Raw genomic sequence first — 18,919 nt, forward strand, 5'->3', positions numbered from 1 at the left:
ATTACTCCATCTTTCCTGCGGCATATTATAATGAACCATATAGTTTAGTATAGTTCAGTATGGCATTTAAAAATTATAGCATAAGGTGCAATGTAATCATAGTTATAATATAGTATAACATAATATAGTACTGCAGTGTAATATAGAATATGAAATGCAATATGTATAGTATATTAAATTATGGTATAATATGATATTATATAATATATAGATAATAATATAGTTTGAAATAAATAGTGTGTATAGCATAATATATATTATATGATGTGTGTGTGTGTGTGTGTGTGTGTGTGTGTGTGTGTGTGTGTGTGTGTGTGTGTGTGTGTGTGTACGTACCAGGTACTGGTTGTTCTTGAACAGCTCCTTCCCGCTCACAGAACGAAGATCATCGATGTTCAGACCACAGTTCTGCGCCACCACGTGGTCCTCCACATGGTTAGTCCTTAACACAGATACTCACATATTAAACACATTTATCCACACAAGTACACATATAACCCTACTAACAGAAAAGAATACATACACATAATTTCATTGGAAACAGTATACAATGTTTTATACAAATTTAAAATCACATTGTGTAGGTTCATCTTTACACCACCAGAGGTCACTAAAGTGGCATCCATGACAACACCACTGCACACCAAATCCATTTAAAGGAACACGCCGACTTATTGGGAATTTAGCTTATTCACCGTAACCCCCAGAGTTAGACAAGTCCATACATACCCTTCTCATCTCCGTGCGTGCTGTAAGGCTGTCTGACGGCAGCGACTGGTTCCAGTAATCCTAGTGCTCCCAATAAGTGACAAAATAACACCAACATGTTCCTATTTACATGTTGTGATTTGTGGAGTGACAGCGTGTACAAAAAACAACATAACATGAGACACAGCCATCTTCTAACCGTAAACAAACCGGGAACTATATTCTCAGGTGGAAGAATATAGTACTTGGGCGGAGTGATATGCTCGCAGCAAGCCTGTCTGAGAATATAGTTCCAAGTTTGTTTACTGTTACTGAAGATGTCTGTGTCTCATGTTACATTGTTTTTTGTACACGCTGTGACTCTACAAATCACAACATGTAAATAGGAACATGTTGGCGTTATTTTGTCACTTTTGTCACAATTTGGAGCAGTAGGCTAGTTGGAACCAGTTACCTGCAGGATCTGTGCTAGGCTAAGCTAATGCTGGAACCGTCAGACAGCGTTACAGCACGCACGGAGATGAGAAGGGTATGTATCGACTTGTCTTACTCTGGGGGTTATGGTGAATAAGCTAAAGTCCCAGTAAGTCGGCGTGTTCCTTTAATATGTAACTACAATAAAGCTACTATTTGTAGAATTTCAACATAATTATATCATCTTTCAAATCATTTTGATGTCGTAAGTTTTTGTTTGTAAAAAATGTAAAAAACTGTTTCAGTGTATATGTTGCTTTCAGCCATTCAGTCTCAGAGTCCCTGGGTCAGATCTATGATCAGTTGTAGAAAAACCTCCAAGGATCATCTCAAGGACCATTTGAACCTCCTTAGGCAATGTTCACACTTGCCCTCTTTTCTGAAGCTGCCAGCATCTGTTTTATATTAAAACCCTATTTTTTTTTTTCTGCAGCTCAGACCCTCTTTTTAAAGTTGAAACCAGTAATGATCCTAGAAACTCTAAACTACCAGATAGAACCTCCTCAGGTACCACCCAATGCCCCTGGAAACACTTCAAGACAACTCTAAAACTTCCTCAAGGAACCCATGGAACATAATTAAGGATTGGATCTCTTTAAGACCACTGAAATCTCTTCAGGAGACATTTTTAGGGTCTCAGGGAATATCATCAAAGGACCCAAAGGACCCCTAAAAACTCCTTGAAACCCTTTAAAACTTCCTAGTGACTCATGGAAACCCCATGGAACATCATTAATAGGGTTACAACGGATCACAAAACTCACGGTTCGGATCACGATTTTGAGTCATGGATCGGATCAATTTCCCGATCAACAATCAAAAAAGGGGGACAGAGTATATTTTTTAAATGTTTTCCATGAATTACTTAAAGAACTCTCATAAAACACGCGTTCAAGCTGGGAAGCAGAGTTCGCTTTCCCAAGGATAACAAAGGACTTTCACCCAGGAAAAGAGTGTTTTAATCCAAACCAAAATCTTTTTTTTCTAAATTTAACTAGTCATTTTGGTGCCTAAACTTAACTATCTTCGCCGCATAACAGAGATGTTCACAAGTCATTTTTTGGAAGTCTTTGAGGGGCAAGTTCAAGTCAAGTCTCAAGTCTTTTGCCACAAGTCGCAGTCAAGTCTCAAGTCTCTGGCCAGCTTGTTACCTGTGACAATATATGCTAAATTTAACTTCTCTTTAACATTAGCAAGTGACTGACCTATCTGGGTGCGTTTTGAGATGCCTGATGAAGTTCGACGTTGTTGATCCGTGTTATGACTGTGGTCATTTTGTGTTTATAGTCTGCTGTGTGTGTGTTGTGTGTGCCCTGTGTGTTTTTTCTTTTGTTCCATTTCGTATGCAAATAGGGGTGTGCCATAGCTCGGAGATTATTGGTGGAGAGGTTCAGGCCCGACCCTGTGATTGGCTGCAGCTGGGGAAGCAACCCAGTTATAAGCGTCGGCGGCCGTCGGCGGGCAGCAGGCATTCCTCGTCCTCCTAATCTCCCAACCGGCCACACTTGTTGAACTTTGGTTTAGATTAGATTTTGTTTGTTTGGTAAGGGTGGAGCCCCAAGCGTGTTAATTTTGTTTTCTCCTGTTTTTTGGTTAGTTAGGGAGGTAAGTCTTTAGTCATTTGTTTTTGCTCTTTTGATTGTTAGGTTAGTTTCTTATCTCCTAGTTAGAATTGTTTTGATTGTTATTTTGGTAGCTCACCCTGAGGTCTAATCATATTTCTATTTTGTGTAAATATCATTTCTTTTTGTAAAATAAATAAGTTTGTTGTCATTAAAACGAATACCTGTTTGTGGCTACTTGGGAGACGGGGAAGATGGGGCCTTTCCATGTTGCATCCTAGGCACGCCTAGACTGGGGCGTAACAATCCGGCATCATTTATCTTGGTGCCACACACCTTGCATGTAGCTGTTCGCTTCCTGCCACTGTTTAAGCAAAACTAATGACAAAAGGCACAACTCCGGGAGGACTTGGTGTCGCCATCGTCAATGCATTTTTTGACATGTGAGTGCGCGCACATAGGCATGAAAGCGCATGCGTTACATTGCACATTATGGCAAAGGGCAGGGGACGTGCAGCTTGTCATACGTTTCCCCAATGTATATGCGTCAATAAAAGAAAATAGAAATACATGAATAAATTAAAATTTAAAAAATAATAATGGCATGAAAATAGGTTGTTGACGAGTCTCGAAGCTCAAGTCCAAGTCAAGTCTGAAGTCTTTTGGGTCGAGTCACAAGTCAAGTCTGAAGTCAGCTGTTGCGCGAGTCAAGTCCGAGTCTCAGACTTGAGTCCCCATCTCTGCCACATCACGCTCACTTTTTGTCGCCTAACCTTAACCGCAATGTCGGCCGAAACAACCGGCAGCTCGTGGTGCCCTGTACATGGCTCTAAGCCCCCTATTCTCGGGTAACTCAACTACCAGCTGCCGCTGATACGACGGAGCTGTAGCCGGCGTCATGGCTTTTCGAGTTCTTCCGCTCCTACAGTAGCCATGACTGTCTTTATCAACTGCTATTAACATGCTCCATTCACGTGAACATACAACTGATTTTAACATGCAACGTTCACGTGAACAGAAAATTGCGATGCCTGTATCTTTTCACGGCAGACACGACTCCAGATTTATCAGCCTACTTAAAGTAATGGCGAGAGTAAACATTTATTTCACACTATTATGGTTAAACTTTGCAATTAATCAGCGGTTCATATGCATTTAAATCGTTAGTCCGTTACACCACTAATGATTAAGGACCTCTGGAACCAACAATGACCCCTCGAACCGCTTTAAGATTCAAGGGGTCATTCATTATGAACCTGTTCATGGACCCCTGTATCAGTACTCACCACTCCACCTTGACCTTGATGTAGGTTAGCAGTTGTCCCTTTCCATTACAGGTTTCACACTTCTTCGTACCCCTTGCATCACACATGGTACACCTACACACACATACACAAAACATACACACAAACACAGTCAGACATGTTTCACATTCTTTTGGGGTTTTCAGAAAAACAGAGAGAAGGGATTTTTATTAGATGCATATGGATGGATATGCAGGAAAGTGGGGAGAGAGGGGATGACACACCTCTGTCACGCACCAAGGACTCAGTGTACATGGGGCACACACGCTACCATACTCACAGTAGGGTTTAAAAAAAACAGAACATGGTTTTTCCTGGTCTAGTTCATGAACTCTGCATGCTGTTAACTTCATATCCTGCTAAACATTTTTCAGATCATCGTTCAGCTTTATGTTTCCTTCCGAATTAAGTCATTGTTGTGCGGCGCTTTTCGGTCTTAGCTAATTAGAAAATAGTGGTTATAAAATGAGGTTATCATCATGTTGGGACTCTTTCTGCTGGTATGTTCAGGGACTATCTGATATCTGACATTCAGGCTGCTGAATACAAACATTTCAAGATGTTCTAAATTCACCAAATGATTTACACAGCATCCGTGTTTCCTGATCTTTTGTCTTTTGGGTTTCATTTATTGACAACAAAAGTCAATGTTGTTACTCTTTCAGCCTCAGTCCTTGAATGCATCACTGCAGAAAGATTTCAAAGCTTGATTAGTAGTTAACGGATAAAAAATGCAGGAATACAGGTCAGGCCCCTGGAGTCCACCATTCTTGCGCTGGATTCAAGCAGCCTTTTCACACACACAAGGAATTCACAGAAAATGAAATGATTACAAATTTAAACCCCTAGGTCAGTAATTCCCAACCATTTTGGCCTGGGGACATAAGTAGACTTGGATTTAGAACAAGCCAAAAAGGTTGGGAGTCACAGCCTTGGACCCCCCTTCAGGACCTGTCTTTGCCTGTAGCATTACAGCGCGAGCAGCTCTCATCAGTCTTCATCCCAGAGCCGTTACACACCCAGCACGGTTTCTTGAGAGACACAGACACACATCCACAAATATAAAAATGTAGAGTTTCATTATAAATCCACATTAAATAATATCTGACTCATCTGTTAAGTATTATGTAGTTTATATATTTCTTACAAATCCATCTCCATGGCACTCATCGCACAGCATCGTCCCTTTGGAATGGCAGCTGTGGCATTCCTACACACACACACACACACACACACACACACACACACACACACACACACACACACACACACACACACACACACACACACACACACACACACACACACACACACACACACAGTAAAAAATAGCTTGTGTAACACTATGCACTATTGTATAAATAACTACTGCACTATATTCAGGGACATTTTCCTCTTGCACCTTTTCACACGTGCCATGGCAATACAGAAACAGATGGGGTAAGGCACAGTCCAGCACATGTTGGTAATGCAACACTTATGGATGCCAACCACCATAAAAAGAAGATGGGTCAAGGCTGGGCTGGATGTAGCGAAAGACATCTCTTAATATTTTAAAGGAACATAGCAGACAAGGAGCATTTTTTGTCCGGTGACATTGTTCTTGTAATGTATTTAATATTCAATAAGTTGGCAAGACAAGTAATTGCAAAAGCATTGGCGTAAATGCTTAACCATAAACAATTGGCGGATTTCATCAGACAGGTGTAACACTTTTTGCTTTCATTTCAGACAAAGCCGTACTGGCATTTTCCCTGAAATGTTCCAAGGTCTTGAGGACAGAAACTTGGTGGGACAGATTTCCCTGAATATCAATCCCTGCTCCCATTCACACATGATCCCATGCAGAAAGTGTTCCTGAACATTGCAGGGAGAGACTTGCTGTGTAAAAGGGGCTTTTAAATTATGTTGGCTTAGCATGCCAATGCAGAGATCCTGTTGATTATGTTGTGCACTGCATTATCACAGAGGACTGTAACTTATGATGTGTAGTAAATGGGCTAAAGTGTGAGAAATACTGGCACTGTTCTCTAAACAACAGGTAACAACAACAAAATAGCTTTTTGAGTGATGGAACAGATAGTAATCTTGTTTAGCAAAAATAAATGTCATATGACATTTCAAAATAGAAGTTTCATTCACACTTAAACGGAATGCTCCGCATCAGAATCCTTCTCTCTTAAAAATCATAGAAGAAAAATGTTATTGAATTCCCATTCAAATAAACATACCAGAATGGTCATTTATATATATAGATTTTTTTACAGAACTTATACTGTAACAATGACAACAACTGTCACTGTAACAATGACAACAACTGCTGTAAATTCTTCCAGGACCCCTGTTGTTTCAAGAAGGCCAGGCATGGCTTTAAGACCTTCTGGAACCTATAAAAGGACCCCTGGAAGCTTTAAATCTATGGAACTTTCTCAAGGGACCTCTAGTGCCTTTTCAAGGACTCCAAAAATACTCATACTCTAAACTCAGTGAATCCCGCTCTCTGGTTGGCTGTCAGCTTTATGTTAAAATCAAACATAGTTCAAGCCAAAAGTTTGTTTGCAAATCAGAAGGCAAATAAAACTGTAGGTAACCACAGCGCTAAGGTGGTCTTTGACGGAAAGCTTCTGTTAACCAATCACCTTGATGGAGGAGGTGTAGGGCACGCGGATCTCCTCCGTGTGATCGGTGAAGAGGCTGGGAGTCGTGGTGGCCTGGATCTCCCAGGGCCGGGGTGCAGTCTGGGTGTAGAAGTCAGCCGGCTCACCTGTCAGTCACACGAGAAAGATATCACACCTGTCTGTCAGTCAAAAAGCACGTGGCACCGTCTGTCAGAGTGATGTCATCAGGGTAATCTCAGTTTGGGCTTGGACACTTCAGATTTATACATACACATTAAGACGTGTCTGTTGAACAAGCAGAGAGGGTCTAAGGAAAGACTATCCAGTTGCATTATGGGAAATGTAGGGTTTGAGAGTTTGATCTATACTAAGGATTAAAACTAAACGTTCAAGTTTTAATCGGTCTCTCACACAGCCAACAACTTTATGGAAATTAGATACTGAATCTCTGGACTGATTTAATGTGACTAAGAGCTGTTTCTCCTGTTGGTGTGTTTAAAGACACTCTGACATCGGTTACGTGAGACCAGGTTATTGAAAAGCAAACCTTATTTTAATATGAATAAGATACAACCAAATTCACACAAATATTTAATGACACAGTAATTGTTTGTATTCCTGAGAAGACCAGAATGGCTGCGCCCGTAACGGCAAACTCGACGACTCATAGCAGATCTCCACAAACCAATGGGTGACGTCACGCATGCTCTGTCCATTAATATACAGTCTATGATCAAAAACAACTATTTGCCTTTCTCTCCATAACTAATGTAACCCATTGGTTTGAACTCATTAACCTCAGCAATTAGTGGACCTTTAAAGCTCAGAATTAAGTTCAGGTTGCTTGGTTTATTTACCTTCATGAGGTTTGTGGGCCCACTCAGTTGACCGGGACTCAGTGAATGTCTCCAGTCGATACTACAGAGCAGAAAATACACTTTAGCAAGTGACACTACATGTGCAGTGTACATTTTAGCTGGCAGAGACAACAGTGGTACGTACAGAAATAATAACAGCAATATTCACAGTAACAGTATCAGAAAAGAATCTAATTAGCAGGGCCACACAGAATCTGTGGACACAGATTTTGAACAAATTAAAAAATAAATTCAAATTTTTCATTTGGATGTGTCAGTACATCAATAGGTAGTTTGCAAACAGGAACTGCTAATAGTTAATTTGGCATAACTTAAAAAACTCAAGTTGTAGCTCACATTCAACTAACCGACTCCATGTAAAATCATTGAGAAATGTAGATCTAAAACGTAAGAACATGATTATCCCCTGAATAGAAGTAACACAAAGAGTAATAACTAATATAACTTATTATGAATAAAGCTAACAATAACTTTAGTGAAAATAGCAGAGTATACATGTATACATGGGATGCGTTCAGGCACAGTACTGAGTGTAGTGTAGTGTTGGCAGTGCTCAGAGCTCAACACACAATCACTGATGTTAAAGTAATAATCTCGAAGATTGTCAGCTACAGTTATTATGGCCGAACAAAGAAAAGAGCAATGACTACAGACAATGAAACATCAAAAACAAGTGAAAGTGAGATCCAAAAACACAACTGCAATTACCGCTTACTGCCATAGGCCAAAGAGAAAGGCCAAACTGAAACCTTCTTCATGATTGTAACTTTAAGCATGTTAAAACATAAGAAAAGCTTCAAGATTATTCATTAGTTCCAGACATTTACACCATTATGGTTTGTTCACATTTTGATATCACATGAGAGTCTCTGAGGTCACATGGCAGCAACGGGAGAGTCACATAATCAAAGTGTTTCTAAACTGGTGAGAAGTGATGTCATACTATCAGACTGATAAGAGGCTTCTTCTATGTGGAATCATGCTGTCCTTTTTTTTGCAGACTGCAGTTTTCTTTACAACATTGGTGATGTGGAGCAAATTAGTAAAGCCACTGTATAGCAAAGCGCCGTCAGAAGAGTGCTACTCACTCTGAAACGTGTTTTAAACGTTTTTGTAGTGTTCCCTGGACACAAACCAGTAAGAGCCATTAAAAATGAGTTACACAGTATTGCAGGTGAATGATGTAAACCCTTTGAAATAAAAGATTATGAATTATAATTCTGTTAATGATGGTGCTGCAGCCTCAGAATGGGATTAGTATCCCGGGACTTTTTCGCCGGCAGGATTGCACCTAAATTAAATAGATTATAGGTTCAATACAATTTCACCAGTAATATTATACTTATGATTAAATATGATATTAATACACTATATTGGAACTTAAGCATTTACTCTAGCAGCAATTTTCTCCCACGCAAATTCTCTCTCTTTTGCAGCAGCCGCTGTGTTGCTTATTTAACAAAATACATGTTCAAACTCGCTGTATTTGCGCAAGAGTATTTCCGCCGACCAGATATTTGTGGTTGTTGCCAATCGTAGTATCATGGCTCCATTCATGCTGCCTTTTCATAGTGGTGGTGCACGCGCTTAACTCTGAGTGAACCTACTCTGAATTGATTGAACCAACTCAAATCAGCTGTTCTGGAACCGAAAACTCAGAGTTTCCCATCTCAGGGTAAATCAACTCAGAGTTCAGGGTTAGACTCAGAGTTTGTTAAACCTCCTTCCTGAAACGGACCCCTGAGGCCTGTACTACGAAGCAAGATCAACATGGCCTGGATTTCGTTCAGTAATCCGGCTTCACTAACCCTAACAACTGTGGTCCCGGATAACCGGTGTCACGAAGGTGGTTATCAACTAGTTCAATCAACCCAGGTTTGTCCAATCTAGAGACGCGCACGTTCACATAAAAGAGGCGGTGTTTGCGCACCACGACCAATCGCAAACATCTACCAGAGCCGCATGTTATATATAAGAAGAGCAAATTATAATTCTACATAAATATGAAGGACACAGACACGGTTTTCCAGGGAAAACGCAATACAGTCGCTGCTTCCTAAAACAGGAAGGAAAGCTGGCAAAAAAAAAAGCCAACGCTGTAGATGTTTAAATCACAATTCTTATCAATATCACTTCCCCATCAGTCAGGACCAAGATCTGGCCATGATTACACTTGTGCTTTCCATAAACTGTCGTTGCTTTAGCCTATTATTTCAGTTGCAACCCTGGCAGTGGGAAGCGATCGTGAGAGCAAATAAAAAATATAAAAACATAATTCAAACGGACGTGCGCATTGGCGACACACGGCTCAAGAAGCCAATATGTAATTCCCTCCCATTAAAATATATAGGCTATATTTCATAAAAATACCCATGTTAACGGGGTTGTTGGTCTCTAAATGTTTTAACTTTTATGAGCGCACCCCCCTCTCCCCCTCTCTCCCCCTCTCTCTCTCTGCACCGAGCTCCGCCTGATCTTCTTTAAGAATGGTGACGCCGTTATCAACCGAGTACTGATTGGTCAGTAGGCGGTGCTTTAACACCGGTTGATCTCTGATCTCCAACTTAACCTGCTCCCGACCAGGTTAGGTGTTCAGCATGAGTTACCACGGCGACTTAACCCAATACCAACTGATCCACCTTCGTAGTAAAGAAAATCCAGGGTTGAGCCTTAAGTTAGCTCGTTAACGCCAAATCCTGCTTCGTAGTACAGGCCTCAGGTGCCAATGGTTCCAGCCCTGTAAAACAACTGGAGCATCCTTAAAAAGGTGCTCTAAGCGATGTTGGGTGACGTTATTTATTGTTGACGTTCAAAGTATTGTCAAACAAAACTAGGTTAGCTCGCCCCTCCCTCCTCCTCATCCCGTCCCCTCCCTCTCCCTTCTTTGCTTCCGCGCACTAACCCCCCAATCCTAACTCCCAAAATCCTTCTTGTCGGTTATTGGTTGGAACGCTGGAAGACTTATGTTTCTTGGCGCAGGTTGGAACAGCTTGTTTTTATTGTCGTTTGTGGAGCCTGGGCTGTCTACTAGGGCTGCAACTAACGATTATTTTAATAATCAATTAATCTGTCGATTATTTTTTCAATTAATCAGATAAAAAAAAAAACATTAATTTACATCAACTCAATACATACATACTTGTTGTTTTAGTTAATAGTTGTGTAAAGGTAAGTAACCCAAATAGCAGATACAGATACACAGAGACTGACAGCAGACACACACACACACACACACACACATTCATTAAATTATTACCATCATTGTAGTAAGTGCAAGTTAAGTTCATTTATACACCACACACTAATATATTTGTCAACAATTACTGATATGGGACAAGCACATAATATATACATGACAACAGATTGAAAAATTAATGGGCCAAAAAAGGCGAGTGAATAAAACAGTGTCTTTAGTCTTGCAAACTATATCACCCCTGCTTTATTACTGTTATTAACAAGCTAACGCTAGCTTGTCATGCTAGTCAGCTGGATAACGAGTAAACGGCAGCACCAGAAGAGCTACTGGAGGGACGGTACGTTCCTCACTTCAGAACAGAACAGAAGTAGGATAGTGTAGTGACATTACCCTGCTGTTGAACTCCCTTCCTCCTCATCAAGGACTCCAACATGTTTACGTTTTAGGTGCTGACTCATCACCGTGGTGCGCCCGTGCCATGCCGTGTCGCTTTTGCTTATCTTGCAATTAACACGTTTCTGATTTATTTAGTGTGAAATGCTCCCTCACCTTGGATGACTTGGGTCGTACTGATTCCTCTGCCTCCGCCGAGTGTTTCAGAACAACGTAACGGGTCTCTCCGGTCTCTCTCCGTATTTCCTCTACCCCCGCTCTGCGCTTTTTTTCTTTTCTTTCGCTCCGCGCTGTTCCGCTCCGCGCTCAACTCAAATTTTGTTTTAATCTCCGCTACTGAGTGGCGTAATGGTTGCGCGACACAACGAATCGATAATGAAATTCGTTGCCAACGTTTTTAGTAATCGAATTTTATCGATTCGTTGTTGCAGCCCTACTGTCTACAGAGACCGCGCTTTTTACGGTGTGTTCAGGGGACAGGCAGCACATGGATAGTGTTGAAGTAAATAGTTAAAACTATTTTGAAAACAATGTACTTTAAGGTAAAAAATGTAACTTAAAAAATGTAAACTGTTGTGTAACTGAGTGAAGGAATGTTTCAATACTGATTAAGCCTAATCAGCATTTGTCTGGCTCACACCTTCTCAAGCTTCTAAAGAATTGATTAGGTCATTGCTGATTTAGCATAAATGTAAAAGCGCTAGAAAGACTTATTGTTTAAACAACTATGAGAGCCATTGCCAGTTGAGCCAGACGTGATTAAGACAAAGAACGAGTGTTGCTGTAGTTTGGAAACAATTGACACCGTCTCAGTAAGATCCTGTGACCGGGTGTAGCCTCAAGGGGAACATACAACTTTTCTTTTGAGAGACATCTGACCAATAGGGGAAGATTTCATTTGAGAAACCACCCAGATGTAGGGGAATAAATGTATGATCCGGGGAATGTCACAGGACGATGTGACTCCACAAGGAGATGCATGGATTCAGTCCGCTGTCAGCTGCAGTGTAACATTTGTTTTGTCATGTCACGGGACTGCGAACTGTGACCCGAAAGGGGAAGCATGTTTGCAGTCCGCTGTTTACAGTGTATATGTTTTGTCTTGTTGTTTTCATGCAGTTTCATTAAACCTTTTGCTTAACTTTCAATTCGACCCCAGCTTCTCCTCCTTCCTCCAGAAATCAGAACGAACACGTCTTTTAGATATTCTTAACAATAGTGAGGAGATGTTTGCTGTATGTGACAAAAAAATTATGTATCCTAAAAAACGCGTGACAGCACTTAGAGTACCTTTAAGGGGAACACCACCTGAATTATGACTTCCAATACGTTATCTCCATAGCCTAGGAAAGTTTTATCAATATCTGTGAACATGAGCTACTCCCTCTCAAAGCCATAAACCAGAGAAGTCTCAAACTTGTGATGTCATCAAGTATAAAGTCTGGAGCTGCTCCGTAGACAATGAATGTAAGACTGATTTGTTTTCTTTTTTATACCTAAATGAGCTTTATCACATTGTAGTGTTCTCAGTTCTGAAACCGAACATGTGCCCATACTATATGTACTCAGAACATTGACATTCAGATTTGAGAAGGAGAGTTGTTCATGTTTGCTAATATTTTTAAAACATAAGTAACATGTATGATTTTTGAAAATAACAAAGAAACATAGTAACAAACACCAGTAACAGCACCAGTTAAAAGCATCATAAAGAATGAGAACTTCACTCCACCCTGTAGGTGTTGCATGGCTCCATGCTGGTGATGACTCCATCGTTGACGGGACCGCTACTGTAGCAGCAGTGAGACGACACAAAGCTCTTAAACGCCTCACGAGCCACATCCTCCGACAGTGCAGGGATGCTAACACACACACACACACACACACACACACACACACACACACACACACACACACACACACACACACACACACACACACACACACACACACACACACACACACACACACACACACACACACACACACACACACACACAAATATTATTATCAGAGAACTATAGATGTAAAAATAATGGGCGTAGAATTGGTGATGTCACCCATTGGTTTGTGGGCTGCCTTTTGAAGCCAGCAGTTTGCATTTTGGCCATTGCAACCTTGGTATTTTGGAGCCAGAAGGGATCAGATTAGGACAAAAGGGCAGAGCTGGGGAGGATATCGTACCTAAACCAGTGTTGTGTATGGTTTCAATGGCGCAGCGCTAAGATAAAACGATAAAGAGGGAAGTCAACAATTTTCAAACCTTCAATTCAATTCAATTTTATTTATAGTATCAAATCATAACAAGAGGTATCTCGAGACAGTTTACAGATAGAGTAGGTCTAGACCACACTCTATAATTTCCAAAGCCCCAACAATTCCAGTAATTCCCTCAAGAGCAAGCATTAGCAGTGGCTATTGTGACAGTGGCAAGGAAAAACTCCCTTTTAGGAAGAAACCTCGGCAGACCCAGGCTCTTGGTAGGCGGTGTCTGACGGGCCGGTTGGGGGCGAGATGAACAGTGGTGATAATTACAGACATTACAGACATTACAGTTAGACATTACAGACATTACAGTTGGACATTACAGTTAAACTTTACAGACATTACAGTTGTCTGTACTCTTGACTCTTGACCTTCAGATGCAAGTCATACAGCAGAGTTTTGCTGGCGGGTACACACGGACCGCCGGGTAGTGCACTGTCCGTTAGCATGTACAGCAGTAGCCTACACAGAGCTTGTTGAAAATCAATCAATCAGACTTTCTCTTAAAGTGGTCATATTATGCTTTTTGGGTTTTCCCCTTTCCTTTATTGTGTTATATATCTTTTTTGTACATGTTATAGGTTTAAAAAGCCCAAAGTCCAACCCAAAGGGACTTACCATCTCCAACAGAAAACACTGTTCACAAACTGCTCCAAACAGCATATTGTAGTCCAGCCTTTACTTCCGTGCGTCACTTTGTAACACACGTTATAATGCTCGCCTAGCTGCTAGCGTTGCACGCCTTCATACTCTGCTTCTGCCTGGGTAGTAGTGCTGACCTAGGTAATGCGCATGTGCGACTCCCAACAAAGATGGGATAGAAGTGTGATGCCTCACTCGGTGGCTAAAACAGAGAGATCAACACACGGGGAAAAGAGGAGTTGTGTAATACAAAATATGGTGTTTTTTGAAAATGAAACCATGTAAACGTATTCTGATACAACCTCTAAATACAATTATGAACCTGAGAATTAGCATAACATGAGCACTTTAAGTAACCAGCTAACACTAGAGCTAGCTAGCCAGTTTGGTTGGCACACAGCAGGATGTTCAACGCAGCCCCGTTTCAGTTTAGATAGAACGCTTTGCTACCTTTTCTCGGGGCTGAACGTGGCCCAGGTCTTAGGTCTTACCTCCAGTCGGCAAGTGCAGGGCCGGGTTGGGGTGGGGCTACAGGCTCCATGGGCATAGGAGGGGGCAGGAAACCTCCTGCAGCAACAACAACTTTAAGTAGTTGCAACAACATGAATATTATGTCAAGACTTTTAGGTTGTACTTCTCTTACCTCCTCCTGCCAAAGTGCCTTCATATCCGGGCACGTTGCCAAACATGTTAGCTGCAGGGGCAGTGGGAGGGGGATACACAGCTGGAATAAACAACAGGAAACAGTTCATATTAAGTGAAAACACCTGTATGTGGAGCATGGGTGTGCAAGACTTTTAAAGGAATATTTCTACATTTTAAAATATACACTTTGTTTTTGTTTATGGACACCACTCTTGTATTTGTGCAGAAATATTAAGCTGGAGCCAGCATGATCCGGTTATTCTTTTTGTAGGCTATTTTCATGACAGGTCTTGCTTTACTACTTCCTTTACTTGCCTTTGTGATTGTCCTCCCCCACCCTGATGCGTTTTACCTGTACCTGCGTCTGCGCATGCTTTAACTGCCCCTCCCCACTCCCCTGCAGTGGTTTTTGAACCGGACATACTCAGACAGCAGACAACAGAACAGCGATGCCCAAATCAGCGAGGCATCGGCAGCAAAAAGCTGGTCCGTCTGTTTTACTCCCCGCCAAAAACCCGTACACCCAGGGTAATAAAATGGCAGCGCCCTTGCGCACACAGCAGGGTGTTGTGTGTGCCGAGACGAAAGCCGTTTCATGCTTCTTGCGTTCAGTGTGGTCAACACAGTGCGGACCTCCAAGATTTTGTAACAATGCAGACGTGTCGCATATACCGTGTTGCAATGATTGGCTAAAGGAGAGAAGAAGTCCATTCTTTGAGCTGCTCTGACCGCAATCAGTATGAAAGACCAGACGGTTTGCGGCGACCATGCACGCCGTCCGCAGCGCCCCGACCGCACTGAACGCAAGAAGCAAGCTTTAACGCAAGAACAGCTTTAAGATGCGAGGAAGGGAGGCAAGTGGAGAAGTCAGGGATGCAATTTAAAGGTCCAATATGTAATACTGACAGCTAGCGTTTAATTTACTGCAGTCCAAATTCTAAATACTGGACAGAGTCTCCCCCCGCCCCCCTCCTCCCCAGACTTGAAGTTGCCAGGTTGAGAACACAGCATCAATGTTGCTAGACGCTTGTCTCACATAGCCAGACATTACTCCACAGCACAGCGGAATAATGTTAGATTCTGGCTATGTTGACAGTCATAAAAGCCTGTGCTCACGCGGAGCTCTGTACCTGACTCACGACCAGTGATGCCAGTAACGAGTAATCCAACACGTTACCATTTCCAAACCAGTAATCAGATTAAATTACTAATTGATATAATTACTTATCCAAGTCACTGTGCGTTACTATTTTTGTCATTTTCCTTAGTAAAAATATATATAGTTTTGCTTTCTTCTTGCGTCTCGGGGAGTGAAGTCACGTATGCGACAAGTCACGTTTTCAGCATGTGGACAGGTCACGTGTACCACGCAGCAACACAAACGTAAACAACAATGGAGGGACGAGAGAGATGCACGCTTTCTAGCTGGAAATACAGTCCACTATTTTAAGATTGTGTCAGCTAAAGATGGCAATATTAAGGTATGTTGTACACTCTGTGCTGAAGTGCTATCTAACTACAAAAACACTACGTCAAATTTGAAGAAACATTTGGAGTCGCAGCACTGCAGTCAAACTTACAGAGCAAGTCCCAGCAGGTGGTGCGAAGCAGAGAGCAGGAGGCCCCCCACCACCCAAACAACAAAAGCTGGACTTTGGTGCAAAACCAGCAGTGGGGGAGAGTTGAAGAATTCGGTCTGGCAGTATGTTGTAGAGAAATTTCTGCCCTTAAACACGGTGGACTCACTCTCTTTCGTGCCATAATAAACCAGATCCTACTACTGGCAATGCCGAGCTGCCTTACAGTAAACTGGTTGTCATTTTTATGTTGAGGCTGTGGGGGGTGTTGTCAGCAGTTACTGAATGTAACTAATAAAGTAACTTGTAATCTAACTTTGTTACTTTTAAAATCAAGTAATCTGTAAAGTAACTAAGTTACTTTTTCAAAGTAACTGTGGCAACACTGCTCACAACCACCCTACCTTGGCTTAAAATTACGGCAACAGACGCTAAAAACACAACTACCTTCCCGTCCTCTTTACCCAACTGGCAAACACACTTTCTCGGACTAAAATTATGGCAACAAACCTAAAAGCGCTAGAAACATGCCAAGGTTTTTCAGGTCGGGTAAAATCTTTCTCCGATGATCATGTTTGTTTGTTTGTTTGCTGCTTCCATGGCTGTACTACAGCTGTAGCGCGCTGGGTTGGCATTATTTCAGACCATCTGGCAACCCGGCCTGGCTGTCAGAATGGGTAGTTGATACCAACACACAGGCCAAAACACAAACAGACATTCCATCACGGAACAGAAATTTTAATGGAGAAAATACTGGCATTAGCATTGGTGTAAGAAAACATAGTATTTCAGCTTAAAATGTTAACTTAATGTCTGATGACATATTGTGGTCATTTTGAGATTTAATACAGTTATACATTACATATTGTACCTTTAAGCTAAGTGAAGTTCTGCAAATGCGGAAGTGCCTTAAACTGCATTCTATCTGAATTCCAGCAGGGGGCGACACGTGCGGTTGCAAAAGGAGGTTGGTTTCTGTCTATGAGAAAGTGACCCACTTCTCACTTTACTTCTCAGTAAACATTTTCATAATGAATTTATGGTCTCAATCGCTAGTTTTAAGTCTTCTGCAACACAGAATTATGTTCATTTTTTAAATTATGGTCTTGTTGATTCTAAAATTGGCGATAAAGCAGGGGGTGTTTTAGGGCGTGGCTATGATGTGATTGCCAGTGAAAGTGTGTAACGTAACATAGAGTGTAAGCAGCTCCTCCCTCACTCCTCCCTCTCGTCTAAAATAGTCACATCCGCATGCTTAATGGCAAAGTCAACGATGGATAGCAGATCTCCACAAACCAATGTGTGACATCACACATGCTCTGTCCATTAATATACAGTCTATTGCTGCGTTCATGCCACCTCGGAATAACAGGCACCGCCCCCCTGGTTAGGTTGTTTTTCCGACTGGCAGCGTTCACATGGTCGGGATGAGTGTTCTTCTTCTTCTGTTATATTGGCGTTTGGCATAACAACTTTTTGCATGACTGCCACCAACGGTCAGCCGTAGCCTAGAGCATCGTGTGAAAACACGGAGGCCACAATAACAGAAGATTCTCTGCTGTTTTCTTATGCGAGCATCCAAACAGCACATCGCCAGGTGTTTGTTTGTGTTATCTGCAGGACAACCAACGGGAAAAGACTCGGATAATGTGTTGTTGTTTTATACATAGGCCTATTTATGAATAATTTTAAACATATTATGTCTGTGTATGTTTCTTGGCAGAGGCCTTTTTCCACAATAAACAGTTTATTGTCAATGAAATATGTTCAGTAAACCAAAGTCGCCTCCATCAAACGTCAGTTGTCAACAACGCGTCACCAACTGGGGAACTCGGTTATCAAAATCCAGCCAGAGTTTCCCACCTCTGATTCCCACAGGACGTTACGTGAATGGTGACGTTTTCACTCGGAAAAACGTTTTTCCGATGTCCATGAACGCACGGTATGGTCTCACGCATAGGCTATAGCGGAAGTTGGGCGGGGTTGACTCCTAAGAACAGCTGCACAGTTATTTTGGTCTAACCTTTCTAAGTTTCAGTTAAAAACATAAACTTAAGAGCATGTAAAACATGTAAACATGTTCTCTTAAAAACACAAAATACGAGTAGCCTATACTATGAACCTGAAAACCGTATAGGTCTCCTTTAAGCGACGAAGACATAATTAATTAATTCATTTAGTTTAGTTAATAAATTGACTTTTGTTTATTATTCCAGATAAATAGTTGCTTTTTTAGTCGGTTTAAACTGCTTCCGTTCTACAAAAACTTGATTGCAATCAACTTTCTATCTTGCAGACATCCAGGTCTAAAAAAAAACCCGCTGCATTCAGACTCCCTAACTCGGAGTTATCAAAAAAAAAAAAAAAAAAAAAAAACGTAAACCATGTTGGAGTTGTGTAAAATATGTTGTGTCTTAGTAAAAGTATTTACAAGACGCTGGTGGCGTGCATGTCTGCGGCTCCGCAGCAACTGACCGTGTTGTGGTCGGTTTGGTCACCGTGTATGTGTCGTGTGTTTTAGTTCTTACCTGCGCTATTCATCTTGCTGCTATTTGATCAGTAGGCCTACTGTATCAATAAATCCAGACAATTTCTCCTTTAGTTTTTACACCGCCGGGTAGGCTACAAACTGCTGATCCACAGCGACGATTAGGACA

At 41.6% G+C, this 18,919-nt stretch overlaps 1 protein-coding gene across 1 annotated transcript in view; it reads right to left on the reverse strand.

Moving 5' to 3' along the window:
• The window catches only part of LOC114554856 (protein SSUH2 homolog), a 25,238-nt gene extending 6,319 nt beyond the window's left edge, over positions 1-18,919 (reverse strand). Inside the window, exons 1-10 of the mRNA XM_028576924.1 lie at positions 18,791-18,919; positions 14,684-14,764; positions 14,532-14,607; positions 12,866-12,995; positions 7,524-7,584; positions 6,688-6,812; positions 5,196-5,258; positions 5,000-5,079; positions 4,031-4,123; positions 337-442 (exon numbers count right to left, since the gene is read on the reverse strand). Of these exons, the coding sequence (XP_028432725.1) occupies positions 337-442; positions 4,031-4,123; positions 5,000-5,079; positions 5,196-5,258; positions 6,688-6,812; positions 7,524-7,584; positions 12,866-12,995; positions 14,532-14,607; positions 14,684-14,764; positions 18,791-18,803 (828 nt within the window). The 5' untranslated portion in view covers positions 18,804-18,919. The remainder of the gene's footprint in view (positions 1-336; positions 443-4,030; positions 4,124-4,999; positions 5,080-5,195; positions 5,259-6,687; positions 6,813-7,523; positions 7,585-12,865; positions 12,996-14,531; positions 14,608-14,683; positions 14,765-18,790) is intronic.

Source organism: Perca flavescens, chromosome 4, assembly GCF_004354835.1.
Source record: "Perca flavescens isolate YP-PL-M2 chromosome 4, PFLA_1.0, whole genome shotgun sequence".
NCBI classification, from domain to species: domain Eukaryota; kingdom Metazoa; phylum Chordata; class Actinopteri; order Perciformes; family Percidae; genus Perca; species Perca flavescens.